Here is a 27317-nt window from a genome sequence, read left to right as displayed (position 1 = left end):
GCAATCTTCTTGCAATAGTAACGTCAGAGGTTCCTGATCACTATAACAAATATAGTAATAATGAAAAAGTTTGAAATACTAAGAGAATTACCAAAACGTGACACAGAGCCCTGAAGTGAGTGAGCAGTTGCTGTTGGAAAAACAGTGCCTGTAGACCTTCCTTGATACAGGGATGCCGCAGACCTTCAGTCTGTAGAAAAAGCAGCATCTGTGAGTTCTGCCTGTATTTATTGAATGCCTGTTATGTGTCAGGCATTGTTCTAGGAACCAACAGCACTCTGACCACACAGACAAATATTTCTGCTCTTAGAGAGCTTTCATCCTATCATGGAAAAGGAGTATATAGTAGTTAAGAGTAATAATGGTTATGGAAAGAAAATAAAGTAGGGTAAAGGACGTGGATAGGGTTGCCAGATTTAGCAAATTAAAATAGACAACACAAAATTGAATTTGAATTTCAGATAAACAGTGGATAATTTTTTTTTTTAGCATGAGTGTGTCTCAAGTATTGCATGGGACATAGGATCATTTGTTTATCTGAAATTCAGATTTAATTAGCCATCCTGTGTTTCATCTTGCAACTCTAGTTGTGGGGAGTTGGGTGATGGTAGAATTTCAAATGGGACGATCTGGGTAGTAGGTCTCCCTGAGAAGGTTGTGTTTGAGCAAAGACTTGAAGAGAAGGAGCCAGGCATGCAGGTGTCTGAGGGAAAAGAATTCCAGGCCGGGGAATGTGCGGGGAGTGTCTGAGGCACGGCAAGCAGGCTCCCATGGCCAGAGTAGAATCGGCAGGAAGTGAGGTCAGAAAGGGTAATGGGGAAGGGAGGTGGAGTGTCTTGTAGGCCATTCCAAGGCCGCTTTGGCTTTTACTCCTGTAGGGGAAGCTTCGAGGAGGATTGTGAGCAGGAATAGCATGGCACAGCATTTAAAAGGATCACCGGGCTGCTAGTTAGGGGGTTTGGGGTAGGGGGATGGGGCGATAGCCGTAGAGGCAGTGGGAAGCAACTGGATTCTGAATATATTTTAAAGGTAGAGCCAAGAGCATGTCCTGATTTATGATTTCTAGGACGTGGAGTAAGAAAGAAGAGAGGACTCAAAATGACTGTGAAGATTTGGGCCCAATACTGACAGGATGGAGGATTCTACTGAATTGAAAGGGATGATTGTAGAAGCAAAGGGGTTTTTGGAGGGAGGGAGGAAGGGAGGGGGTTGGCACGGGGAAGACGGGGAAGTGAGGAAAGACAGTTGGGAATTTGGTCTGGGGCCTGTTTAAGATGTTTAGTACACGTTTGTTCTGGTTTTTTATTGTTTTGTGATGACGGGCCGTAAACTTCAGTGGCGTAAAACAACCCCCGTTTTAACTCATGGATTCTGTGGGTCAGGAATTAGGACAGGGCACAGCAGGGATGGCTTAGCTCTACCCATTATGTTGGACCTCAGCAGGGAAAACTCCAGTGCCAGGGGGACGGGGGCTGCAATCATCCGACCTGGCACCTGAACTGAAGGTCATGAACTGGACTCAGCTGGGGCCAGTCAATGGAGGCACCAACTCGTGGCCTCTCCGTGAGACTTAGGCTTCTCCAGCTCTGGCTACTGCGTGTCTGGTGGGACCGGTTGGAGGATGAGTGACCTCGGGTGGAGGCTGCATGATCTTTTCTGACCTGGCCTCGGAATCATGCAGGGTCACTTCTGGCACATTCTGTTGCTGATGAGTCACAAAGCCCGCTCTGATTCCAGGGGAGAGGAATTGGATGGGGAAGTGACAAGGACACTGCCAAAGCTCACGTGGGATGGGAGGTATTGTTGCAGCTATTTTTTGGAAAATACAATCTGCTCCAGCATCAAGAGATGTTGGTTTAGCACTCACATAAGAGTTTGGAGGTTAGGGGGAGAGATCTGGCCTATACATGTAATTTGCAAGTCATTATCATATAGATGTCATTTCAAGCCTTGAGGTTGATTGAGAGAGAGCATGAAGAGAGTTAGTATAGACTGAGAAGCGGAAAGGTCCAGGGGCAGAGCCCTGGGGTTCCTGGAACACCGTTCAAGGATCAGAGAAAAGAAAGCCAGTATGAGGCAGAAATGACCAGTGAGGTGGGAAGAAAAATCTGTGATGTCCTAGAATCAAGGTGTTTCCAGGAATAAGGGTCAAGGTGTTAAGACTGAGACTGAAAATGGCCACTGAGTTTAGCGACGTGGCGTCCTGGATAAGCTCCCCATGGGGCAGCTCCTTTTCAGTGAGTGGGAGGACAGGAACCAGAAACAGCTCTTTCAAGGAATTTTGCCGTGAAGAGGAAAAGAGAAATGGGGTGGTAGCTGGAGGGGAAAGCAGGGATGGAGGGTTTTTGGTTTTGCCAGATGGGAGAGGTACTAGCATGTTCGTATGATCCAGTGGAAAAGGGAGGATGGGCAGGGGTGAGGGGTGGTGAGTTGCTGGAGCAATGGCCTTGGGGAGAGGGAGGGGCTGCGTGTACCCCAGGTGCTCTGAGTCGGGAGGGCAGAGTGGGTGCAGCTGCTGGTAGGTGGGCAGATGTGATGGGATTTTGAAGTTCTCGTGACTCCTTCGGTTGTCCCATCGATGTGAAGGGTATACTGATGGTGCCTGTTGCATTGGGTTGCTTTGAAAATTAAATGCGTTTATTTCTCTAAACCACTTGGAATAGTTCCTGGCACATACAATTCAGTTGCTGTGTTTGAGTCTAAGCCCTTACTCTTTTTAAAATGGGTTTTTCCTCTGTGAAAAGTTGTGGTAATCAATCAGGGTTTTTTTTTTCATTTTAATAATCCTTTATTGAAGAAGAGCATACACACACGCGTTTGCACGTAAGGGTACAGCTCAGTGAATGATCATGAAGTGAACGTACCTATTTACCACACCCAGATCAAGAAATAGAACATCAGTGGCATCTAGTGGGTTTGGGGGGTTACTTTGTTTTGTTTTCTCTCTTAAATGTCTTTAGTTCAAAAAACGGAAGGCTATAGTCATTCCTGTGTTGGGACCCAGGATATTTCTGAAATATTTCCTGGCCTGTGAAATCCGAAAGTCTGCTAATACGTTTAACACTGAGAAGTCCAATAAACCTTACTGGGCTATCCTGCTGCTGGACGAAAGAAAAAACTCAGTTCCCAAATGTACAATAAGTTTCTAGAGTCATGAGAAAACGTCTAAACGATGACGTGACACCAATTCCTTGAGCATTCTTCAAATCCTTTGCCTAAATTAGTGACTATTGTGTTAAGAAAACCAGTAACATTTTTAAAGGATTTCAGATTCTCGAAGATAAAATGCTTCTTGCCCTCTTCAGCTAATAACCACAAATTTATTGAGATTAGTCATTCATTTACCCCTTTTTCTCGCCTTGTCCCAAAAAAAGTAGGCCTGTTTTCCCTGCAAGTGTTTCTCCAATCTGGTTTGCTCATGATGTTATTAGGACGGTGGTGATATGACCACTTTCTACGACAGTGTGTTGGTCACTTGTTCTGTGTCTATCAGTGATTACCTAAATGGTTCCTCTTTCTAGGATGTGATGATCCACAAAACAAAGTTGAAGAATACGTAGCTAGTGTCCTTTTCTTAGGGAAGCTCTTGTGTCTTTGCCTAGTTATTTCGTATGGTTCCCAGCACACAACCTCTAATACACAAATATACACCCACACGCATGTGCGCATACACACACACACACACACACACACACATTCTGTGATTATGGTAATGTTAGTGTTCGGGAAAGCCTGCCTCTTTTTTAATTGAGGGGACTTTGGTCTGCAGCCAGCACTCGCGCTGTCTGTACATTTTACTTGTGATCGTATTCATTTTATATTTTGATGTTGATTTACTGTTCGCAGTGTCTCGATTGTTCAGAGCAGCCATCTGTGGACTGGTAGAAGCTCTGTGCCTCGTCTTCAGTGGCGCTCGCTTTCTGTTTCTTGTGCCGGATTAGTAATTGGTATTTCATGAGCTCTCCCAGAGCACCTGTCCACTCCCCCGCCCAGGGAAACCAAGACCCCTTTTTTCATTTATACGCAAAATGGAAAATATATGGATGTTTTTGTAAGTTAATTTTATTATATGAAGATAGCATACAAAGTACATTCATAGTGACTAGAGATGTAGGACGAGATTCTGTCTTACTTATATATCTGCAGCATATATTCTTGGTTTGTATAAAAGTAACTTTAAAATTCCAGTTTCCTTAAATAGTTCTGCACAAAACACACACACACACACACAAATATACATATAGTTACTACCACTGTCGGTCAAAGACACGCTCCTTCTTTGATCAGTTAAAAGGGGCCGACATGTGGTTGTTTCCTGTGTGGCATTCTTAGGGGCTGGGAAGCGAGGCGCAGCCAGAAGGCTAAAGTCACCTTCTCAGGGTTTGGACCCACTTGCTCCACGGGCCTGAGCGTCACTCTTAGACCAGCTAGATACCGGCTCGCGTGTGGTTCCCGTCCCCTCCTACCCATGCTGCTCCGTGTCCGTGATCTCACAAGTCCTGAGAGGGAGTGCTTGTCCCCTCACTGTTCAGGCCAGCCATTTCTGTTGGAAATGTCAAATGGGTCTAATAATACCATCAGTCCGCTAGTGATTGCATTTTCAGTGCTGTTTCAACGAACCCGTCTGGGACAAGCCCTTCACCACTGGATACTCATTCCTCCCAGCTTCCAGTTTTCGTTCTATGTTAAAAGACTCCAGATAAAACCGGACTGATGGACAGACCCGAGTCTCTGAGGAAGCCGGATTAACATAGTCTAACGTGTTCTTTGTCTTCTGGAAAGATGGTATTACTAAGGCCTCTTAATGATTAAGAGTTAGATTATTGAAATCAAGACATTATATGTATAGCTAAGGTTTTTCTTTGTTTTCACTAACTGCTGGATCCTTAACTGATGTGAGAAAACAGGAGAATCGACTGTGGTCTTCTTGTAATTTCCCTGTTTGACCTCCTCCTGGTTACCTGATTTCTACTGTTGCCAGGGGTCACAGGTGCTCTTGGGCTTGTGAAGAAGAGGAGGAGGAAGGCCCCCCTCTCCTGGCCCTGGCCCGGTTCTGTCTGCACGTGGCTCTTGCTGGAGGTTGGCCAGAGGCTCCTCCAGCAGAGTCCCCGCCCCCGGAAGCAGCCGACTACGTCTTGCTGGGGACGTTCCAGCTCTCCCATCTCTTCATACGAAGAGCCTTGAAGCAAGACTGTGGCACACGGGGCAGGAAGCACAGGCCCGTCTATCACTTCCGTCTCAGGTTCTAGAGTTAAGAAGGGAAGCGTCGTCTTCTCTACCAGGAGCCATGTTTCCTTGTGGCCTGTCTGGCTCCAACTGGCCCCAGAAGGTGTGCACAGCCTAAACACGCAGCATCACGCAGAGCCAGTGAGGGGTCCAGGGCCTCTGGACCCTGAGAAGTAGGCACCCTTTTGTACCCTGTCTCCCTATCTCCATCATCCTCAGACCCAAGGCAAGGCCCGAAGTAGATGAAAAGAGGCTTTTCTCCTATTGTCGGCTCATTAACTAGTATCCTGAGTCCCAATTCTAGAAGTATCTTGCATAAATTACATACCACCTTTTTCCTCAAGGAGCATAAAGTGCTTAGTAGACATTGGTCAATGCTCTTCTGTCTAAGAGGTGAGCGTGGGTAGGGTCTCCACCGAATAAGAAGGACACCTGGTTGACTTGTGTCCTCGGGTCGCCATGGTTTTCGGGAGTTGGTCTGGTTGGCGTGGAGATGGGGTTTTCACTCCGCCTTCTCTTTTTTTCTTCATCTATCCTAGTTTGGGTCTAGAGTAAACCTCCACGAGACTGTTTTCCTCCTCCTCAGCTTCCTTTTATAACTAACTGTACGAAACAGGTTAATACCAAAAACCGAGTTAAGTGTCTTGACTAGATGTTAATACTCCAGATGGAATCTGACAGTATCTTTGAAAACGTGGCGACCAGACTCACTGGGCTGAGCTTCCTGGGAGCGGCGCGTGGGGAGAGGCGACCCCCCCACCCGGCACCCCCCGCCCCGCCCAGCTCAGGGGGCGGGGTCAGCGTGTCCTGCTGGGGGGCCGGCGGGGGGACGGGCTTGGCTTCGAGCTCCACTCAGCGCTGGAGACGAAAGCCGTGCCCCGTCTGGGAAGAGGCACAGAACCCGTCCCATAGCTGAGGTGGTGCAATGTGCTTGGTCGTTCCAAAAACTACGTTTGGCCTTTTTTGGCCTCCGCTCACCGCCCACCCCCTGTCCTGTCTGCTTCCCAGCTGGTTCTCGAACGTGGACCCAGTGGCACTGTCCCCATCCCACTCCGTCCCCGCGCCCTGTCCTGTTCTCGTCCTCTCTCCCCTCCTCCTCCCAGGCCGTGTCAGCTGCTGAAGGGCCCCAGAGCCACGCCTTCGCAGCACAGGCCGGTGACAGGTGTGTGTCCTCATCCACCCGGAGCCCGGCGGCCCTGGGGTCCCGGAGAGGAGAGGCGAGTCCTGGGGCTGAGGAAGGCTTTCTCCTACCCTCTGAGTCCCGCCAGGGTTGGCAGTGGTGCTCTTGGCTTGTCACTATTCCTCTATCTGGGGTTACATTCTTGTTAGTCAAAAGAGACAAAAGCACTATTAACAGTCACACAAAAGCCGCTGGCTTCTGTGGAAAGAAAAAGGTGTCGATTTATATATGCATAATACTGGCAGAAGCTACTTTTCCTGGGGTATAAATACACACGTGGTTCTAGGAAGAAGCCTGTGCTGAGTGGGGCTCTAGACGGGTGCGGTGGAGTACGGGACCACGGAGTTGTAGTCCGGCGGCGGGGAGCAGCACGAAGTCTTCCTCTCCAGCTCCGAGGGGTCAGAGGTGAATCTGCGCCGGCCTCTGCTGAGGTGCCCACAGCTGGCATGGCAGAACGCGGGTCTGCTGAGGTCAGAAAGGCCCGACCCCTTACTTGTACTGGTTACTCTCAAGCTAAAGAAAGAAAAGAAAGGAAAAAAATCAACCGTACAAAGTTGATTTCTTGAGCACACTCAAGTCCACCCCTTGGTGGGTCGTTTGCTCATAGCCGTCCTGGGGTTCATGGCTGTGGAGTCCCACCTCGCCCTCTGCCCGGGTCTCTGGAGCTGCGCACGGCCTCTCTGCCACCAGCTGGGGGTCATTCCGCCGGCGGGCCGGGGCCGAGGGTAGCATTAGTTAAGGCAAACCCAGAACTGCTGGTGGAAAATAGCCCGCAGGCTTGGGTCCAGCCCTCCTCTACTCCTGTGATTGGCTCAGAGACGCTCCCCAGCCCCGTAAATATTCAAGTCGAATCCCTAGAACCTGTGAATAGCACTTTACACGGCAAGATCTGCGATTGAGCTAAAGGATCTGCGGAGGCGGCGCCTGGCCTGCGTCCCCCAGGTGGGCCTCAAGCACAATCACAAGCGTCCTTATAAGAGAGGCGGAGGCGGGGGGCGTCACGGCGCACGCAGGAGGGGCGGGAAGGTGGGGCCGAGGAGACTCGGGGTCAGCAGCACCGCTGGAGGAGGCGAGGCACGGTCCTCCCCGAGGCCTCCCGAGGGAGCGCAGCCCTGTGACACGTTGATCTTGGACGTCCGGCCTCCGGAACTCCTGTGTCGAGCCACCGAGTTTGTGGAAGTTTGCTACAGCCGCCTGGAGAAACTACTAGAACGTCCTACGGAAAGGTGAGTCCAGCCGTCCGTCTCCCTCTCCTGTTAGTGCTCCAGAGGAGAGGCGTGTCCAGTTAGGGCGGTGTATCACGGCAAGGGTGACGGAGGAGGGGACTGGCTGCTGGCTTCCGTGCGTCGCGTGGAGCCCAGGACGCCGCGCCGGGCAGAGGAGCTTCTCTTGTCCTCCCGTGTTTGGTGGGCTTAACAGCTGGGATGCGAATGAGAACCCCGGGCGCCACGACGTTGTTTGATTGGCTCTGCATTAGCGCGCCCAGCCTTCGATCCATGTTCTACATTTTAGTCTCCGAGTACAGGACGCTATGGGTGGTTTTCCTTTTTTCACACAGGAAAGTGTTTCAAAGTGTTTCTGGAAGTGTTTTAAAGCAGGAAACAAAAGCGCGTGGGTCCCGCTTCTCCCCTCACTCCCCGCCGTGTCCCCTGAGCTGCCCGGCACGCGGCTCTGGGCCCCCGGGGGGGCGCCGCAGAGGACACGCGTGCGCAGGTGTTCGGCCCCAACGTTCCCGGCCCTCCAGCTCCCTGGGGTTGATGCGCTGTGGGCCCCATTGCTCAGAGGCGTCTGTGGCCACCCTTTGACTTGGATCAGGGCCAGCAAACTAGCCGTGCGCTGGCCACCTGTTTGTGTTTTGTTTGTTTGTTTTAAGCAACAGATTTATTGACATATAACTTATTATGCGATTTACCTATTTAAAGCATGTAGCCCAATGGTTGTTATATTCACAGATGGCTATTCTGGGCATTTCATATACATGGAATCGTACTGTTTCATGACCGGCTCTTTTCACTTAATTCAAGGTTCATCCATGTTGTAGCGCGTATCGGTACCTCATACTTTTGATTGACAAATCTCCCTCTGTTGTACAGATATATGCATTTTAGTTATCCATTCGCCAATTGATAGACATTCGAGTTGTTTCTTCCTTTGGTTATTATGAATAATGCTGCTATGAACATTTTTGGACGTAAGTTTTCATATCCGTGGGGTATATACCTACGGAGTTGAATTGCTGGTTCCTAGACTAACTAGTTAGCCTTCTGAGGAGCTGCTAGACTGTTTTCCGAAGTGGCTGCACTGTTTTATGTTCCTACCAGCGAGCATACAGGGCTCTAATTGCTCCATCTCCTCGCCAGCACTGACTGATTCCAGCCATGCGGGCAGGTGTGCAGGGCTGTCTCATGTGCCTTGCGTCTCCCTGATGACTAATGAGGTTAAGCATATTTTCCTGTGCTCCCTGGCCGCGGCTGCCTGCTTCTGTAGGGAGAGGTGGCCGGACACAGCTGCAGCTCCTTGCTCGTGTACCGTGGGCGGCTGCTTCTGTAAGTGGCAGAGGTGAGCCGCTGTTTACCCTCTGGCTCTTTAAGTCAGCAGAGCCCTGATTTAGGTAAAAGGGGAGCAGAACGGTTCCACCTGTGGGTGAGTCAGGGGCAGGCGTTTGAACCCGGAGGGGAAGGCAAGCCTGGTAGGCCCAGCCTTGCCCTGTCCAGCACTGTCCCTGGGCAGAGATGAGCACCGAGAGAAGCAGGGCCCTGGAGGGTCCAGCGAGAGCCCACGTTTTCCGACGGCGTTGCCACTGGCCGCTGTGTGGAGGAAGGACCGCCAGGGTCCGCAGGACATGAGCACTCCCTTGGAAGGGTTGGGGTGTCAGGAGGCCGAGTCTTAGGACTGGACGGCATTAGTCGGGCCCTTCCTGTGCCGCTGCTACCGGCCCGGGACGGTGAGGGGTGCACGTCCCCTCCCCGCCCCTGTGAGCAGGTCTCCCTCTGACTGTGCACTGTTGACAGTTGGAGACATCGGGCTCCTTTCCCCCGAGGGGCTGTCCTTGCCCGTGAAGCAAGTTCTGTTTTCTCTTAAATCCCGGTCTTCTTTCCCAGAACATGGCGCTCAGGTATCTGATTTTATGAGCTCTTTCCTGTCCTTCTGGGGAGAAAAAAGTGCTTTCTGCACGGCCTGGACACTACGGTCTAGGAGGGCAGGTAGCCCTCAAGTATCGTCATGAAACCCCCTCCCCCGGCATCTTCCTTCTCGCCCCTCCGGGAACTGGTCAAAGGCCCCCAGCGTCCTTACTCAGTCTTCAGTGAGGCCTTGGGTTTACTCTCGGCCCAGGTGAAGCGCTTTAGCAAGGGAGAGGCCAGCAGGGTGCCACTGTCCAGCTGGTAGTCCTGAAGGGAAGAAGGAAAAGGTTACACCTCTTGCTTGACCTGGAGGGGCCCATGCCGATGGGGGTGTGATGCTGGGATGCGCATCTAAGGTCACTCCAGGCTCTGGCCTCATCTTCCACACTCCCTGCCTGTGAAGACACAGCATTGTCTCCATATCGGCAAGTCTGAACCTTGTCAGTCACAAGAAATCCCTGTGCCCAGTGACTGAGGCCCTTCCTCCTGACGGTGAAGAAAGCAAATGTAAACAAAAGGGAAAACTGCGGGTACCAGGTGAGCGTTTTTCCTAGTCAACTTTTATGCAAATGATTGCTTAAATATATTAAGGATGGTTGGGCGGATGACTTGGCAATGATATGTAAAGACTGAGAAATTATAAAGACCCGGTTTAATTTTTCTTGAAGATTCTACAGAATTTTTAGGCCCTCCTGTGTGATGGTTTCCAGCCATTCTGTTTCCTTGTTGGTTCGTATTTAGCACTGAGTTTTATGCAGGGTCCTCCTGACTCTGTTAACACGGCGTTTCCAGTGAGTGGACCCCACACGTGGTTCCTGCCACCCTGAGTCCCCCCGTGGCTCTGTGTCCTTAACTATCCATCAGTAAAGGAGCCTCAGCAAGGGGCCTGCCCCAGTCCCCAAGGTACTCAGGTGGGCAGGGCTGAGGGTCAAAGAAGCCTTCCATGTTTTGTTTTGTATCGTTTCCTTGGACTTAAAACCAGTGTTTCTAAGCAGCAAACCAAAATTTCCAGCCACTTTGCCTTTGTATTCACCAGCTTATTTGTAATTTTTTTTTTTTTTTTTTTTTTTTAGTGTTTAAATAATCTTTTCCTCTTTCTCTGGTGTGTTTGGAAGGTTTTGGTGTTTTTCAGCGGTGACTGTGCTAGGTCTCAAGGCCACGCTGTTTGTGGTCATCACCTTCACACCACAGTAGGTTTTACGGGCCTTTGTTGGGTCACGACTCCGTGAGCGGCCCTGAGATGCAGCGGCCGTGTCTCTTGTCCAGCCCTCCCTCTCCCCCCCTTATTCTCTCAGCCCCACATCCCAGATCTTTTAAAGGGACAAGCTGGTTGAGGCCTCTTGTTTGCTGGGCTGTACGGATCGCTTTGCCCTGCGTGGTTGGGTGGGAACAGGGCTGTTCAGCTCTGGAACCTTCATGGGAGGAAGCAGAGGCCTAGGAGATTCTTCCAGGATCTCAGAGCTGCTCGTGGGAGAGGCCTCTCTGTCGCACCACGAAGGTGCGGCCACTCACACAGCTTTGAGTTCCTCTAATGCTCTGAAAGCAAGGTTCCATCACTGATGGCCAAGAAGCTAGAAACACACAGTGAGGTTTCCTAGGGGACTGAGTTACGCCCAGGCAAGGACATGGGCCCTGGAGTGAATCCTGGCTCATCTTCAAACTACAGAATTACTTTCAAATTAGCTCTGTGTATTCTATGTCTTGTTGTCAGCCCCCCTGAAATGGTCATTTCGGCCACCACTGATTACTGGTCCCCGTTGACCTAGAGCCACTGGACGACTGGAGTCTGTGTTTGGATGGGGTGCACTGAGTAGGTTACTTCTGTTACTTACGTCAAGCGTGGAGGTGGCATTTGGTGAAAGTTCTTCAAAGGTTTTGATTTTTTCCAGGCTGATGAAATTGAAAGCATTTACATATCTAAAGAAGCAGCAGAAAGAACAATCAAGACAGGAAAATGCATCCAGTGTTGATTAGTCAGGAGACCATGGGCACCACATCCCAGCTAAGGTGAACCCAGATACTAGGAGTCCCCTCATCCCTCTTGAGGCTGCAATTCTCTGGCTGTGTTTCCCTGGGAATCCGGACAGTGGTGCTACTTCCTCCCATGGTTGCTAATCCACGTTGCATAGTTTTGGGCAAAACCCCAGAGGGACCCTTGAGAGACGCGGTAGTGGTCAGGCCTCTGGTCCCCTGTGGAACCAGATGGTGTCGGGCTGAGAAGAGACCTGAGTCGTCATCTGGTCTAAACACCCATGTTACAAAGAAATGGGAAATGATGCCCAGAGAGGTGATGTGGCTTCATCATGTACAGCTGCTACTTCTGAAAGGACATGACCCGTCAGGGTCACACAGCTGATTCAGTGTCATAATCAAGCACCAGGGCTAGTCTTGTGTATCCAGTTTTGCAATCACAGATCGGGAGGAAGGGTTGGTATTTGGATGAGCTCCCTGTGACTGCCTGCTGAGCTTTGGTTGATCTGTTAGGAGGGGCCGGCAGAGGGACCCACTGTGTGCCCCCTCACCTGAGGCCCTGTCACCACCGACAAGGCCCCATCTCTTAGGCAAGCTCCCTATTGGGCCCAAGGCTAAGCAACAGACTGGAAGGGCCCGTGTAACTTTGACACCTTCCTCCCCAGGTCTGACCCAATCCGCCCCTGCTAATTTATTTAATCCACGCTTACTTTTCTCATCTTTAAAACAATGGATGACTCATCTGGGCTGGTTGTGTAGTATGAATCGTGCCGCTGACCTGTGACCCAGTGCCGCAAATCTGGGCCGGCCACTGGACTCCTTCCAGGCCTATCCCAGACCATCCGTCTTTCCAGCTCTTCCCTAGTCACCTGCCAAGCTTGGCTGAGCTGAGGTTGGAGCCCTAGGAGTATACCGACTGCAGACAAAAATGCTAGAAGGCCCACAGGATAGTCTAAAAGTCCTGAATCGAGTCCTGACTACACGGGGACAGGGAGGGAGTGTCAGAACACCTAGGTTAGAAGTGCTATTCTGCGGCTTTCGAGCCGCACAGTTTTGGCGAGCTGTCCTCTATGGAGCTTTAATGTCCCCACTTGTATAACAGGAATACTTCATAGGATTGGTTTGAGCATTAAAGGAGGTGATGTATGCAAACAGCCCAGCATGGTGCCAGCCCACACAGCACGTGTCTAACCATCAGCACTGAGTGTGTGTGACACACATGTCACTGCTGGGACTGAAGTGCTGACCCCGCCCAGCACGGCTGCTCAGTACATCTTCCTTCCCTTACACCTTCTCCAATTTCCTCTAGGCTAACGAGAGGTACCTTAGTTTGTCAGGTAAGAAAACAAATCCAGTTTGTTGCATTTTATCGAAGGTATCATGAAAAAGAGTCAAGGTCATTGGGGGGAACAAAAGAGGAGTTCTTCTAGAATAAGATAGACTAAAGAAATGAAAGAAAATGCAAAGTGTTCTTGATTGGATGATGCTTTTTAAAAAGGTACATTAGATATTGGGGGAAAATAATGGAAATTTGAAAATTTAATAGTATGAAGGGATTATCAATTTTCTTTGGTGTGATAATTTTTGGTGTGGTGGCACAGAAGAATATCCCTTACAAGATGTATTCCAAAGTATTTAGAGGGAAGGTGTTACAGTGCCTTATGCCCTTTTTCAAAAGGTTTGGCAAAAAGAAAAATACACACATACACACGTATAGAGTACATAGACAAAATAAGGTAACATGTGTGTTTGGGTTTAGGAGGTGGGCTTTTTTTATGTTTGAAAATTTTATAAAATGAAGTTGGGGGAAGAAAGATCTTACCTGACATTATCAGAACTTCCTGAATTAAACTTTGGAGCAGAAATATCTTCCTTGAAGAAGTCCTCTGAGAAGGCAGGAGTTGAGTACGTAAACCCACTGTTTCCTGTCAGTATGGCATTGAGTGGGATGTAGTCTTTGCCATCCTAAAACACCAAAGACAGGTCTAGTCGCATGCTTTTCTACTTCAGCCTGTTTCTGTGGGACACTGTTTCAGTTCAACTATGTCATTTCCACAGTCTTGATTGTGTTTGGGGAAGGTAAGTCTGCACACACCCGCACACGCCCACACACACCCACACCCCCCCCACACACACACAGTGTTTTCCTTTACTGATGAGCTCAGCTATTAATAGCCATTAAAATAACAGACAAATAAGACACTCCCTTGACTTATATTGAAGGCATCTGGCCTGATATTCTAGATAAATTTACCTGTTGTACATTGGCTTGAAGCAAGTCGCCTAGTTTTTCCACAAGTTCTGCAAATCTTGGCCTTTCTTTTGGGTCTTTGTGCCAGCAGTCCAACATGATCTGGTAGCTGTTGGGTGAAAGCACAGCAGAGATTGCTGGGGAGCAGTGGGGAGTACATAGACTGCCCTACACACTGGCCAAGGGATGGGTGTTGTCACGGGTATAAAGATGATGCTTCTCTTAGTATGTAGTGTTTGCTCCACTTTTAGATGTGGGTACGCAGCCACGACACATAAAAAGGCTGCTCGGGCCAGGTCCTGCTGGTAGTGGAAAACACGTCTACACAGGCAGACTCTCAAACCAACCCCCCGGAGCCCATGACGACCCAGGCTGTTGTGGGGAGGGCGTGCTGAGCTCTGAGTGAAGCCGAGCTGTCTGGGGGGAAACGCCCGTGGTCACTCGGCCATGAAGTGTCATGTCCTCCCCTCACTGTGCAAAGCAGGACAGTGTCCTTAAAGGTGGGAAGTGGATATAGACACAAATATCCACGGGTGAATAGTCTGCAGTCTTAGGACCTTCTCAGGCTGGGATGAAGGCTGCCCTGGGCTCCTGCATGAGCACACGGGATGTCTCACCCCTCACAGTTGCCTTGTCGAGCTCAGCAGTGGAGGTGGGCAGGGGGAGGCACTGTGTACACGACCCACATCACTTCCAAAAGGTGGACGTCCACACAGAGTGTGGGTAGCTCCTCGGGCCGTATGCTAGTTCCTTCCGCGTGGCTGATGGCCCCACCCCCGGCATTTCAAAGCCACCATTACAGACTGGCCTCTCCCCACACAAGGCAAAAGCACAGGCTGGCTTCTGGATAGGAAACCATTTGTCTTAGTGTCCCAGAAGCCGACTCTTGTCCCGGGATTTAAATGTCAACAGGGTTCCTCTGTGATGCTCCTGACATTTTAGGCCGAAGGGTATGGGGCTCCTCTGTCACGTCTGCAGGGGGTAGAGGTCTCTACCTGCTCCTTCTGGGCAAACCACCTGCCAGGCATCTGTACACACACTGGCTTAAGGAGCTATTCTCTTTGCGCTCTCTGTTCTCCTCGAGATGTGGATTGTAAGTCGTCTCTTCTCTCGGGAGATCCCCTAGACTAGAGAGGACTCTGACCAGGTCGGATCAAAATCTGAATGGGCCTGGGCTCTGGATCTGGGTCAGAACCCGGCTGGGAACCCTGCGCGGGCAGGGACCTCCTCTCCAGACCCCTCACCTAACCCAGGGCCTGCCTGTGCGCACTCGGCAAATGTCTGCTGAAGGAAGTCAGACTGAATCTCCTAGAAGAGAACGTGCCGCTCCTTCCGTGAATCCCTGATTCCTAAGGCAGACTGCAGACACGGCTGGGACCTGGGCACTGCCAGGATGCGCCTGAGGTGACGCGGCCCTGCTGCCACCTCTCAGAGGTGAGCCTGCAGGCGGCACCCACAGCTCCGAGCGTCTCTTAAGGCTGTCCCTATTTTGTGTCAAAGTCTATGAGGTGGCTGACAGACAGGAAGAATATAGGAAGGTTAAAAAAAAAAAAAAAAGAAAGAAAGAAAAGCAGAGTATCAGGAAGGATATAAAAATAACAGTGAAAAAAGGTGAAACTGCAGGCAGTTAACACGCACAGTGTATGTCATGATCTTGAGTAGTCTGACAGAGGCAGTGCTCTAAGCTTCCAGGCAGCTGGTGAAAGGAAGGAATAACCAGTTAAATGAGGCACATGAGCCGGAAGCTAACAATAAGCCAGCTACTTGGGAGAAGTACGGCTATTCCCAGAACTGAAATCTGAAAGGAGGTTCTTGTAGACACCTCGCAACTGCATCATTGTCATCCGGGTAATAATGACGTCGTGGGATGGTCTTGTGCATTGTCTTTCAATGCTGGCCAAAGTCTCAACGGCAAAAAATACCATTCAGTAAAAACAATTCTAAGAGGCAGAACAGTGCGGTGTGTGTGTCCAAAGGCTCTGATTTAACCCCAGGATAAAGTTCTAGGTACCCAAGGGGGTGGGAGCACCACCTGGTCTTCAGAACTTTCCACGGGCACTGATCTTCACAAGCAAACTCTCCTCATAGTTGGCTGGTGGAGCTGAGGTCCTCCTTTCTGATAGGATATCTGCTTGCTGGGTACTTAAGTCTTTGTTTAGGGATGGACAGGAGTTCATACAGATCACATGTCTGAATTGCTAACTTTCCTCCATTTGTCCAAACTTCTGGGTCCAGACTCTTTTCCGAAGATAATTCTGGATCCCTCCCAGCTGTGTCTCATCTACTGGACCTGTTTGACCTAAATCCCAGGGGCAGGCTGTGGGTTGACTTGTTCTAAGAGCAGTGAGGGCCCTTGGGTGAGTGTGCTATGTGGGCCGGTGTCAGGTACCACTGCAGTGGGGCTCAACTTATAGACACCAAGGAGGCTGGGACTCTGGGCTCTCGTCGCTGCTCTCTGGGGGACACAGGACAGGTCCCTTAACTCTCCCTGACGAGCAGCGCCTTAGAGTGAGGGCTCAAGGCACATGCTCCATCCAGGCAACCCGGGCCAGCCTGCTAGTGACCAAAGGGCTAGAGTAGCATAAGACAGTCCCCTGCGGATCTCATATTAAGGTCCGTTTACACATCTTACTAATTTATTGAGATAGGTACAAAAATGCACGCTACAGAGGCAGGTGGTCACGAGACTCGAGTCTGGGATCCTCATCCCAGGGGCATGGGCTGTGGCAGAGGCTGGCCTGTGTCTGTCTTACCTTGTCTAAGGCTCCCTTGTCTCTAGCAAGAAACAGATTCTCAGAGGCCATTGGAAGAACAGTAAATACATACACAGATATTCTATATCAAGGCAGCCAAAGCAAGAAAAGCTTGAACCAGGCAAAAAAGAAAAAAAAAAAGAGGTGGGGGGCTTCCCTGGTGGCACAGTGGTTGAGAGTCCGCCTGCCGATGCAGGGGACACGGGTTCGTGCCCCGGTCCGGGAGGATCCCACATGCCGCGGAGCGGCTGGGCCCGTGAGCCATGGCCGCTGAGACTGCGCGTCCGGGAGAGGCCATAGCAGTGAGAGGCCTGCGTACCACAAAAAAAAAAAAAAAGGAGGGGTGCTGAGAGTAGGGAGCATTTGATCAGGCAGGGGCCCCAGGCTTATCCCGACCAGCATCACTTCACTGCTGAGAGGCAGCTGGTGGGGGAAATGCAAGGCCTGTGAGCAGGATTCTCCCAGGTGCCTCTCTGCTGAAACCAGCCGAAGGGACCACCTGCGACTCTTGCTGATTTTTATTTTGATTCTTGGTTTCTGACTTCTGGTTTCCACTCCTCTTGCCTAAAATTCAGTGCAAATCATCTCAAACACCAAAGGGAAAGAAAAAAAAAATCAAAACGTTCATTATTTCTTCCCTTATTGAAAGACATCTGATTAAACAGGCTCTGGGCGAGGAATGAGTGACTCACGTTAAACCGTTTTACATCACTAAGTAAACAGGTTGAATAAAGAGAAGAGACACCAGTTACACCCAACCCCACAGCCCTTCTAGAAAACAAGCGGGGGATGAGGGGACTGTGCGAAAAGCCTCCTTTCCAAGCTATCACCCACGCTGCCAAGGGCACACGCCCACTGAGACCAAGTTCAGGTCACAGAGCCCTCGTTCGGAGAGCAGCCCTTCCTCCTCACCGGGGCCTTCCCGCTGCTGGAACAACAAGAAGGAAATGACTCCATCAGCTTTCAGACGCTGGAGGTTTGAATTCTGGACTTCTCAACAAACAGTTCACAAAGCTGCTTCTTTCTTTTTATAGTTTCTAAAATAAACTCCCTAGAATTGAGGAACCATCCTTCTTTCTATGGGCTGGGGTACAAGTGCTACCTTATATAAAGACTTGAAGGTTTGATAAAGTCCAAGTGAGTTTTGGGCCCAAAGTTGATGTGAGTTGTTTTGGACCGGAACCTGGATAAGAATTGGAAACACACCCTGCAGGTGTGTAGCGTGGTGTTGGGGGCTCTGGACTCAGACTCGGTTTGCTTAACTAATTGGCAAAGTGGCAAATCACTTAGGTGTTCTGTGCCTTGGTTTTCTCATCTGTAAGGTGGAGATAATAACAGCAGCCACTTTATAAGGTTGTTATGAGAATGAGGTAAATTAATAGGTTAAAGTGCTTAAGACAGTGCCTGATGCTTAATAAGCACTAAATAACTAATAAATATTAAATGCTGTTAATGACTGCAATTATTACGGTTAGTCACTGGGAACTTGCTCTTGTGGTTTTCAGATTATATGAAAAGTCAAAGGACATATTAGAGAGACATTTCTTCTAAGGAACATGGGGTATATTCCTAATTTAACAGTCCTGTGATCTAGGGAGCTCAGTCCAGAGGACCGCCTCTAAATCTGTCTCCTTTCTACTTAGCTGACAAATCACGAGACTTCTCAGAGGCTTAGTTTCCTCACTCATCCAATTCAGGTGAAAATTCCCGTCTGCCTGCTCCTCAAGCGGGCTGGGATCTTCATACGAGACCGTGGCAGGGGGAAAACACTTAGAACTGTAAAGTGCAAAGTCGTCTCATTTTAAGCCCGACCTCCTGGTGTCTGCCCCTCTCCACCACGTAAAAGCAGTGAGCAATCAAGAACTCTCCTGCCTTTAAAATCTCTCTCCAGTCCAGCGCAGGCCTGGGGCGAATCTAGCCGTGTCCCCAGCTCTCAGAAGGGCCTTGTGCTTTGCTGGCAAGGACACCACGTACGACTGAGAAGGCCGGGTCCCTTCTCCCCTCTGCACTCAGGCCGCTCCGTGGCCCGAGCCCCCTGTCCTCCTGGTCCCGGGTCTGACCTAGCTTGTCTCTGGGCCGTGGAGGAAGGAGAGGGCACTTTGGCCAAGCGCACACCTCCTTCGTTCCCTCCGACTCCTCCCAAAGGCCGTCGAGGGGCTCCTCACAGCCCCAAGTTGTGCGGGTGGGTGGGGGAGGGCGCCCTGTCGGTTCGGCAAAGGTGGTACCACCGCGAGCGTGGACGGGGGGCGCGGTGAGTCCTGGTCTAGCAGCCGGACAGAACTGCCGGGGTCATCACCTTCCTGCCCAGGCCTCAGGGCAAAACACCCACAGAGCGTCAGGAAGACAGAGTCCGAGAGGCGAGCGAGCATTTGTCCAAGGTGGACGGCCCTCACCCCGGGCCTCCTGTCCTCCTAGAGCCACGGGTCCGAGTGGAGGGGCCTCCGCCAGCAGCAGCCCCAGCCCCCGGCTCCGCACAGGCTGAAGGTGCCTCGCTGCCCACGCGGGCCTCTGGGGAGCAAGGCTCCTACCCAGTCCGGACCCCCCTTCCTCTCCTCCACGTCTCCCCCTACACTCCAGCCAGCCCCCCGGGGTCCCGGGTGTGGCTGGAGGGCCGGTCAGCCGCGGAGCCCGTGGGCCCACTTTGTGAGCAGGCACGGGGTCTGGCCTCCACTTCCCGGGCGGGCTGTTCAGGGGTGCCCGGGCTCCTAGCTAGAAGCTGCGTTCCTAACCTCGGCTCCCAGCTACGTCGGGGGTGGAGAGAAGCCCTAGGTAGGGACGGGTCCAGGACGTGACGCCTCGCTTCTGGAATGTGCTCCCGGCACGGCTGGGCCCCAGGGGGCTCGGCAGGGGTGACCCTGGAGTAAGGAGAGCCTTCTGCATCTCCCAGGACGGGGGCTCTGAACGTCAGCAGCACGTCCCCTTCCTGAGGCGGCCTGGCGGGGGGGAGCCGTGGGCTGGAGGTGACAGGGACTCACATTTCGGGCGTGGCGTACTCCGGGGCCCGCATCCTCATGCCGTCCTTCAGGCGGCTGCAGAAGTCCTCGTCCATCTGCACGCCCGGGTACGGGGACCCACCTGTACCAGAACACAGGGCACGTTATGGCCTCAGGGCACGAAACGCCCCGGGGGGCAATTCCCTGTCTCTTTCCTCCCCTTCAGGTGAGGGCTGGGTAGTGAACTCCCCGTGATGGGAATGGACCTCGGCGCACAGCGCACGCCCCAGGGCAGCTCAGCGGATCCTTGCTGGCGACAGGCTTGGCTGCTTGGCGCCCTGGTGCTGGGTGTCAGATGCCCGCAGGCCGTTCCCATGGCTGCTCTGGTCTGTTGGGTCAGGAGAAAGGGTGGCACCTGAGGGGTCCCTCCCCCCTCCCTACAAGGAACCCTAGACAAAGCCCATCATTTAGAGACTCATTCCTTGAGTTAATGAGCTGCTTTTTAACAAGCCAGCAGACTCGGAGGCGGTCACTGGGGGCTCACTCACACCTCATTGAGAATGTCTTTAACTCACTACCCTCGTGTAAGGTTCGCACAGCACTGGGGGACCGGTTGCCGTGAGGGGCCCGAGGGAAGGGGGCCAGGAGCTGCAGGACTGGGCTGGCTGCTGTGGGGCGGGGCTTGCAGGGGGCCCAGAGGAGCCGGGACTCTGCCTGTTGCCAGTTTTCCTGGGCAGGATCGCACGTAACCGTCCCTCTTGGAGGGACTGGTGGCTGAGGTAGGGCTCGGGGGTAGCAGCCCTCCCGATCTGCCCTGTTCCGGACCTCGAACCTAGTCTGTCTCAGCATTTGTTTGTCTGCACTTTCGAGTGATTGCTGTCAGGAGGAAGCAGCTGGGCGGCGTGCAGTGCTGGCCGTGTGTCACCGCGGGGCCACTGTGGCCGCCAAGCTGCTTTCAAAGACTGGAAGCAACAGGTGCCTGTCATCGAAAGCAGGGGAATGGTTTTCACACATTACAGGAAACCAGGGATGTTACTGGGTGACTTTTTATTTGCTCTGCAAGGCAAGTTTCTGGCAAAGTCCGAAAGACTCTTGGCTAGACCCAGTGTTTGGGAGGCCTCGGAGCATCGGTGCATGTCTGCAAGCAGATGGGGGCTCCAGGTGCACTTGTGTGCTCGGGCGCCTTGGACAAGGCTTCCAGCCACCGCAGTGGGTGTTGGTGGAAGCAGGGTGAATATAACCAGCGTTCCTGCCGCTCATGCTGCAGAAACCAGTGTCTGGGGCTGGCTGTGCTGACATCAGAGACACGGGTGGAGCTGTGTTTGTTGGGTCTTTCCTGGGAAATTCTGCGGGGAGCGAGGACGCGGGGAGGGAAGAGGAATGGGCGTTAGGAATCTGGGAGGTTGAGGAATTAGAAGAAGGGGGCCAAGGACAGGGAAGGAGTAGCCAGACGGGCTGAAGATAAGCCTGACTGCAGATCTCACTCTGGTCAGACCTCGTTCACGGCCCTACGAACATCTTTGCGGCCCAGGCGCATGTGCACACACCACTCGCCTGAGCCTACGTGGGTTTTAGATGCTGGTCTGCCCGTGGACACTCGGCGGAGGGGGCGGGCGTTCGGTTCTGGCCTGTCTGCTCTCGTCCTGCCCCCAGATTTACCTAAGGAGAAGATTTCCCACAGCAGAACTCCGTAAGACCACACGTCGCTCTTGGTGCTGTAGATTTTGTCAAAGATGGATTCGGGAGCCATCCATTTCAGAGGAAGTCGAGTCTGGAAACAGGCAAGGAGGCCTTGAGCAGGAGGACGTGACAACAAGGCACATTCAACCCATGTGCCCATGGGGTCACCTCCCAGATAACATTTGGCCTGTAAGTCATTTCCTAGAGCAGCTATGGTTTCCCAGCATGGAGGAAACTCATAACATGCAGTGTTAACGCTGAAAGAGGGAGAGTTGTGTGCTATACCAATTCCTGTGATGGCAACAGTTGTTCAGTAAGCCCTTCCTACGAGCCCAGCATGTCCTGACTCCGACTCTGTAAGAAATCCTTCTCCCCGCGACAGCTCACACTCTACAGGGACCTGGGAAAGAGTGATCTGAAGTAGGAGGCATCCTGAAAATCGATAATTTCCTGGAATTTTTCTTAACAAGGACTTTGAAAGGCGTTCCTATTAAAAAAAAAAAAAAAAAAAAGGACAGCATTTAAAAGGTCATTGAATGGGGGGAGTCGGCAAAGGCACCAGAAAGAAGGAAGTTGATGGACAGTATTCAGGATGCCATGTGGCTGGTTTTCAAGCAGGAACTCCAGTGAGTTAGGCCCGGACACTTCAGAGGGATGGGGATTGACAGGGAGCCTGGGCTAGTGGAGAGACAAAGAGAAAAAGAGGGGGGAGGGCCAGGGAGAGGCTGAAAGAGACACGGATGGACAGAAAAGAAGCACAGACTGACACATGGGTAGATGCCATCTTTGCAAATCGGGGCTCTCGAGGAAAGCTTGTTGTTTTCCTTTTATAAAAAGAAACAGTGGGGCTGGGCTTCCCTGGTGGCACAGTGGTTAAGAATCCGCCTGCCAATGCAGGGGACACGGGTTTGAGCCCTGGTCCGGGAAGATCCCACATGCAGCAGAGCAGCTAAGCCCGTGCGCCGCAACTACTGAGCCTGCGCTCTAGAGCCCGCGAGCCACAACTACTGACCCCGCGTGCGTGCCTAGAGCCCATGCTCTGCAACAGGAGAAGCCACCGCAATGAGAAGGAGCCCACTTATTGCAACGAAGAACAGCCCCCGCTCGTCACAGCTAGAGAAAGCCCGTGTGCAGCAATAAAGACCCAACACAGCCAAAAAATTAATAAATAAAAGAAAGAAAGAAAGAAACAGTTGGACTTCCATGGTGGTCCAGCAGTTAAGACACCGTGCTTCCACTGCACGGGGTGAAGATTCGATCCCTGGCCAGGGAACTAAGATCCCACATGCCTCGCAGTGCGGCAAGAAAAAAAAAAAAAAAGAAAAACACTGTGGAGAAGTGGTTCTCAAAGTGTAGCCCTGGGACCAGCTGAGGCACATTCTCAGGCTCCACCCAAGACTTTCAGCTCAACAGGCTCTCCAGGTGATGTGTGTGCTCGCTCAAGTTTGAGAACCACGACTGTGGAGTAGTCGTCAGAGCCCAGACGCAGACTTAATTAAGCCTTCAGGGTAAAGGCCAGAGAAGAGGGGGCACAGGAGGTCACCCGCAAAAGCAAAAATAACACTATGTTCAGAAACAGGCGGGGAGGAGAGGCCCGTGTGAGCTGGCAGCGATGCTGGGTCTGAAGGCAAACCCGGGAGGGACGCCATTTCCTCCCCGGCAAGGTCATCCTGACGCCTGCCTCCGCCCTTCCTGAGATGTGTGCACCTGCTGAATCCATCACCCGGGTTTATCTGAGGGGAAGAGTCCAGGCTGTTCTTTCCAGCGGCCCAGGGAGCTCCCCCAGGGGTCAAAGGGGAGGGGACGCTGTGGTCCCCGCGGGGCCCACTGCACAGCGCTCCGGGCCCGAAGGACAGGAGCCGAGCAGGGACAGGGGAAGGACAGGAGGAGGGGACCGTGGCCTCCCGGAGCCCCGTGTGAGGGCCCTCGGGTCCACGGTGCACGCGGACCGTTCGTCTCCACAGAAAGCGCGTGCTGGTTGTCAGCGACCTCTGCCGAGGGCCTTGGTCTGTGGTTTGGAAACGATAGGGCCTAAATGAGCCTCAGAAACGTCCGACTGACTTACATCTCCTTTTCTCACGTAATCGGGGTTCTTATAAATATCCCGGGCAAGGCCAAAATCGCAGATCTTCACCACGTTGTTCTCAGACAGCAGTATATTTCGTGCTGCCAGGTCCCGATGAATGCACTAGAATAAAACAGTGGCGTGATCAGTGCATGTCCTCGATCTCATCGGCTGATTTCCTGCGCCTTCTCAGGGTTCTCCCTCTGAACTCGGGGATCCATTTTGCACGCTTCCTTTACATGAAGGGAGCGGCTCCCGATACACGTGGCGTTGCCCCAAACGGGAAGCGCTTCTCTACCAATACAGACCCCCGGAGGCCCCCAAATCAAGAAAGGCCCCGAATCCCCTTTGCTACTGTGTTGCAGGACAGCATCGGGGAAACAGAGCCGGCCATCGGGTTCTCCCAGGGAGCACAACTTCCCCAAAACCTTTTATCCTGAGCTGCTGAGATCAGATCATGATCTAGCTGGAGTTTCCTGGGAGGACCCCCCTGGGATGTATTAATAGATGCCCTCCCATGGAGTCGTGTCCTCTGAGAGTCTGGCCAGCTCTGAAAACACGCCAGAGGACGTTGTGGAGCACAGGGGCCAGGTTCATCTAGTCTGAAACCCAGCGAACTTTTCCCCTGGGATTAAGTTCTACCTGCTGGTACCCAAGAGTCACTGTTCTCAAACTTCCTCACTCATATCAGGATAAATTAGGTCGTGTGTTGTGAAGTTCACTCTACATTGAAGGACACACATACAAGCAAATACGAGGAAAAGTGGATTTATAGCACAGGTGTATGTTTGCCCATGTGAACATCCACACGACCAGGCCTGGTGAAGAAGCAAAGCGGTAAAGAGTGAGGCTGACCTTTCTGGAAGACAGAAACTCCATGCCTCTGGCCACTTGAAAACTGTAAGAAATCAGATCTTCCATAGTGATGGGCTGCTTGTAGAAATCGTCAGAATCTGGAAAGCATTAAAACCGTAACTGTGTGTAATGGCTCTTGTTATGCCACCAAATCCCAGTTTATTGGAACAATGTTAGCAAAACACGAAACAAACCAACAAGTAGATCAGAGTTCATTTTCGAGGGCATTTTTGAGTTTCAACATGAATATCCGAGATTTTTCCAGGCCTCCAGCCCATTTTGCCCAAGCATGGGGGGCAGGGGATGATCCATTAAGACAGAAAGGCCGGAGGGGAGACAATTGGACGGTTCCCTGTCAAAATTAGTAACTCTGTAAATAATCTAAATTCAAATCTTATCTCCCCAGGACATTACGCTTCGAGTCTCCCACGGATGTTTATTAGGGTGATAAATAAGAAAAAAATTTCAGAGATGCACAGTATGCTGTAAAAATATCTCAGACTGTAGGACAGGAAGGAATTAATACCTACCCTCCTCTTCCTCAGCATCGCTCAGACTTTTCTCTTCCTGAAACCCGGAGCTTGCGAAGCTCTCGCTGCTGGTGACACTATCTAGTCTTTGTTTCTCACCCTGCTCCAGGTCTGGCTCCATTTTCTCTTTCTTGGGCTCCACGTGTAAGGCTGCATCCTTTAACAGACCAAGAAAGACACAGATGAAAGGAACAGAACAGGAACGGGGAGACCGGTCCCTCAAGCTGGCACTCGCCTGCATTAGGAGAATGTCATCCGATAAAATGGATAGTAAATGAGTAGCCTGGCTTCCCCTGGGGGTGTGGAGTCTATTCTGCTCTTGACTGGGCTCCGTGACAGCATCTTGGGTAGGACAGAGGAATATCCACAGCAGCTTCTCTTTACCGAGAGCTTACTCGGTGTGAGCCAGTACACTAAGAATCTTTGGTACATTTTCTCTTTTAATCTTTCCAACAATTTTATGAAGTGGTTCTTGCTTGTAATACACGGAGGAATACATTCAGAGAAGTCAGGTAATCAAAGTCACATGCAGCTAGTAAATGGCAAAGCTTGAACCCAGGTTCGGCCAACTCCAATCTATGCCCTTGAGCACTTTTCCATGCCGTGCGCCATCTTGTGAAAGATGATATGGGATGACAGAAAAGGATGCCCAGTCAACTCGGGGCCTTTGTAATCCCTGGGAGGAGTAATAAGAGAAGGCTGCAGTTACCAATTTCTCTGGTTTCCTTGGAGAAGGAGGGAGCACGAATGTTTCCTTTTCTCCCCTCCATTCAGAACAAAGATATAGTTCAACGCTAACAAAGGTAGAAAAGGCCTTTCACCCTGGACTGGGCCTCTATAAGCCCTGGTGTGTATCTGGCTCTTTCATTGACCATGTGATCTTGAACAAACCACCTTGCTTTTCTGGGTTTCCTTTTTCTCATCGGAAAAGCTCTATCATCTTACTACGTTTTGACTCACGGGAAAGGAGTTGTTGATTCTGGGTGGAACCAGAAAAGATTTTTATCACCTTTTCGTAATTCACCTCATCACTGTGACACCAGAAACAGCACTCCCAGTGGCTTCATGACTCGACCGAGTACCTAGCTCAGTCCTGCTAGATGGCAGTGCCAGACAGGGTCGGAGAGGGACTGGGGTTCAGTGGTGTCCCCCGATCCACCTGCCCGCTGGGGCAGCGCTGAGATTCACCAGACTCTCCATCCTTCCTTGGCTTTTCCTGGAAGTGTCACAAAGTGGGAATGGTCCCTCCACTAGAGGGCGCCGTGGGAGCAAGCAGAGGACAGTGGAGGCTGCTTCAGCCTGACAAACCCTGGAAGCGGGGAGGGTCCCCGGCTCCTGCCCCCCGAAAAGAGACCCTCCTGTGCCGCAGAAGGGGAGTCAGAGGGAACCCCGACTGCCGTCCAGGGGACCCACCTGAGTGGAGGTGGAGATCGTAACTCTTGGTTATTATGTGTCCCCGAGGCGGTTAGACTTGATTCTGCTCAGCGGGGGACAGAAATTTTATTTTCCACAAGACCCTTCCCAGGACAGAAGGCAGCAGCGGAAGGGGGCTGGCAAAGATGCTGGGGTGAAAAGGGCTCGAGTCTTTGGCGTGACTCCAAGGACCGTAACTCAGACCCCTTCACCCCTTCCTGACTCCCAATCAACGGTATATATTTAGTTTTGCTTATTGGTAACCATTTCTGGTAAATGTTGATTTACTGAACTTTTGGGACTCTGACAGAATACAGTGAATTTATTACAAATAACATTTAAAGATCCTAGTGAATTTACTTGGAAAATAAAATATCCCATTTCTGTTTAGCCATTTGGTTTTTCCTTTAGGTTCCAAATATGAAATATAGCCATGTGTTTTCCACGAAAACACTAAGCTCCACCAAGAGGGAGGTGAATCATTAAATTTAGCCAGAGAAGGAAGCAAGCTCTTCAAACAAAGGACGCACAAACCCAAACGTTCCATCCTGCCCGGGTCCCTGGGGTATTCTTGCTGGATTAGTTCTTCCTGAAGCTTCCCAGGATTTCAGGACTGAGGAGAATTTGTACTGCTCTCAGCCCAGGGCTCCACTCTCCACTTTTTCTTATGTTTTGTTTCCCCTCTTTACCCAGTGCAGTGCATGGAAAAAGCATTGCAGGGGGGAGTCAGGAGAGCTGGGTTTTCTCCTCGACTTCACCTCTTGTCTTGTGTGTCCTTAAGGCCAGTCACTTGACTCTTCTGGGCACATCTGTAATGTGAGCGTGTAGGCTAGCTGGTCACAAAGATCCCTTTGAGCTTCAAGAGTCTCATTATTAGAGGGCATGGTTTAAAATAGGGAAGTGTGTTCTTGCGTATATGTTGCCAGTCTGGTAGAAAACCTGTGTCTCTGGTTGGATCAGAGGCTGAGAGGATGGGCCAGCTGTCCGGTGGGTCTTCTTTGTCTGCCACGTGAGAATCTCACTCGCATGACAGAGATGGGCATCGTTCTTGGGTGTCGTACACCTTATCCGTCATACAGATCACATAGATCAGTGGCGTTAAGTCAGACTCACCCAATCTTTCTATCTCAGTGGATCAATGATGATGATAATTAACATTTATGGAGTGATGAACAGAATTTGATTCAACAATTCCGTCAGTTGGGTTCTATTATTATCTCCATTTAATAAATGAGGAAACTGAAACTGAGAGAGACTGAGTAACTTGCCCAAGGTCCCAGATTTCTTGAGTGACAGAGATAGGATTTAAACCCAGGCAGTCTGATCCTGGAGTCTGAG

General features: G+C 51.3%; 1 protein-coding gene across 1 annotated transcript in view; it reads right to left on the bottom strand.

Annotated features, from left to right (window-relative positions):
* Positions 1-6648: 6648 nt before the first annotated feature.
* The window catches only part of FLT1 (fms related receptor tyrosine kinase 1), a gene marked incomplete at its 5' end in the record, with an annotated part of 171621 nt that continues 150952 nt past the window's right edge, over positions 6649-27317 (bottom strand). Inside the window, 12 exon segments of the mRNA XM_079721561.1 lie at positions 6649-6919; positions 9701-9795; positions 11361-11445; positions 13322-13464; positions 13754-13859; positions 19479-19578; positions 21096-21207; positions 23182-23304; positions 24037-24134; positions 24231-24264; positions 24267-24339; positions 24563-24723. Of these exon segments, the coding sequence (XP_079577687.1) occupies positions 6718-6919; positions 9701-9795; positions 11361-11445; positions 13322-13464; positions 13754-13859; positions 19479-19578; positions 21096-21207; positions 23182-23304; positions 24037-24134; positions 24231-24264; positions 24267-24339; positions 24563-24723 (1332 nt within the window). The 3' untranslated portion in view covers positions 6649-6717.

This window comes from Hyperoodon ampullatus, assembly GCF_949752795.1.
Source record: "Hyperoodon ampullatus genome assembly, chromosome: 16".
NCBI classification, from domain to species: domain Eukaryota; kingdom Metazoa; phylum Chordata; class Mammalia; order Artiodactyla; family Ziphiidae; genus Hyperoodon; species Hyperoodon ampullatus.
The sequence above is the reverse complement of the archived record's forward strand: the minus strand, read 5'-3'. Positions and strand labels throughout refer to the sequence as shown.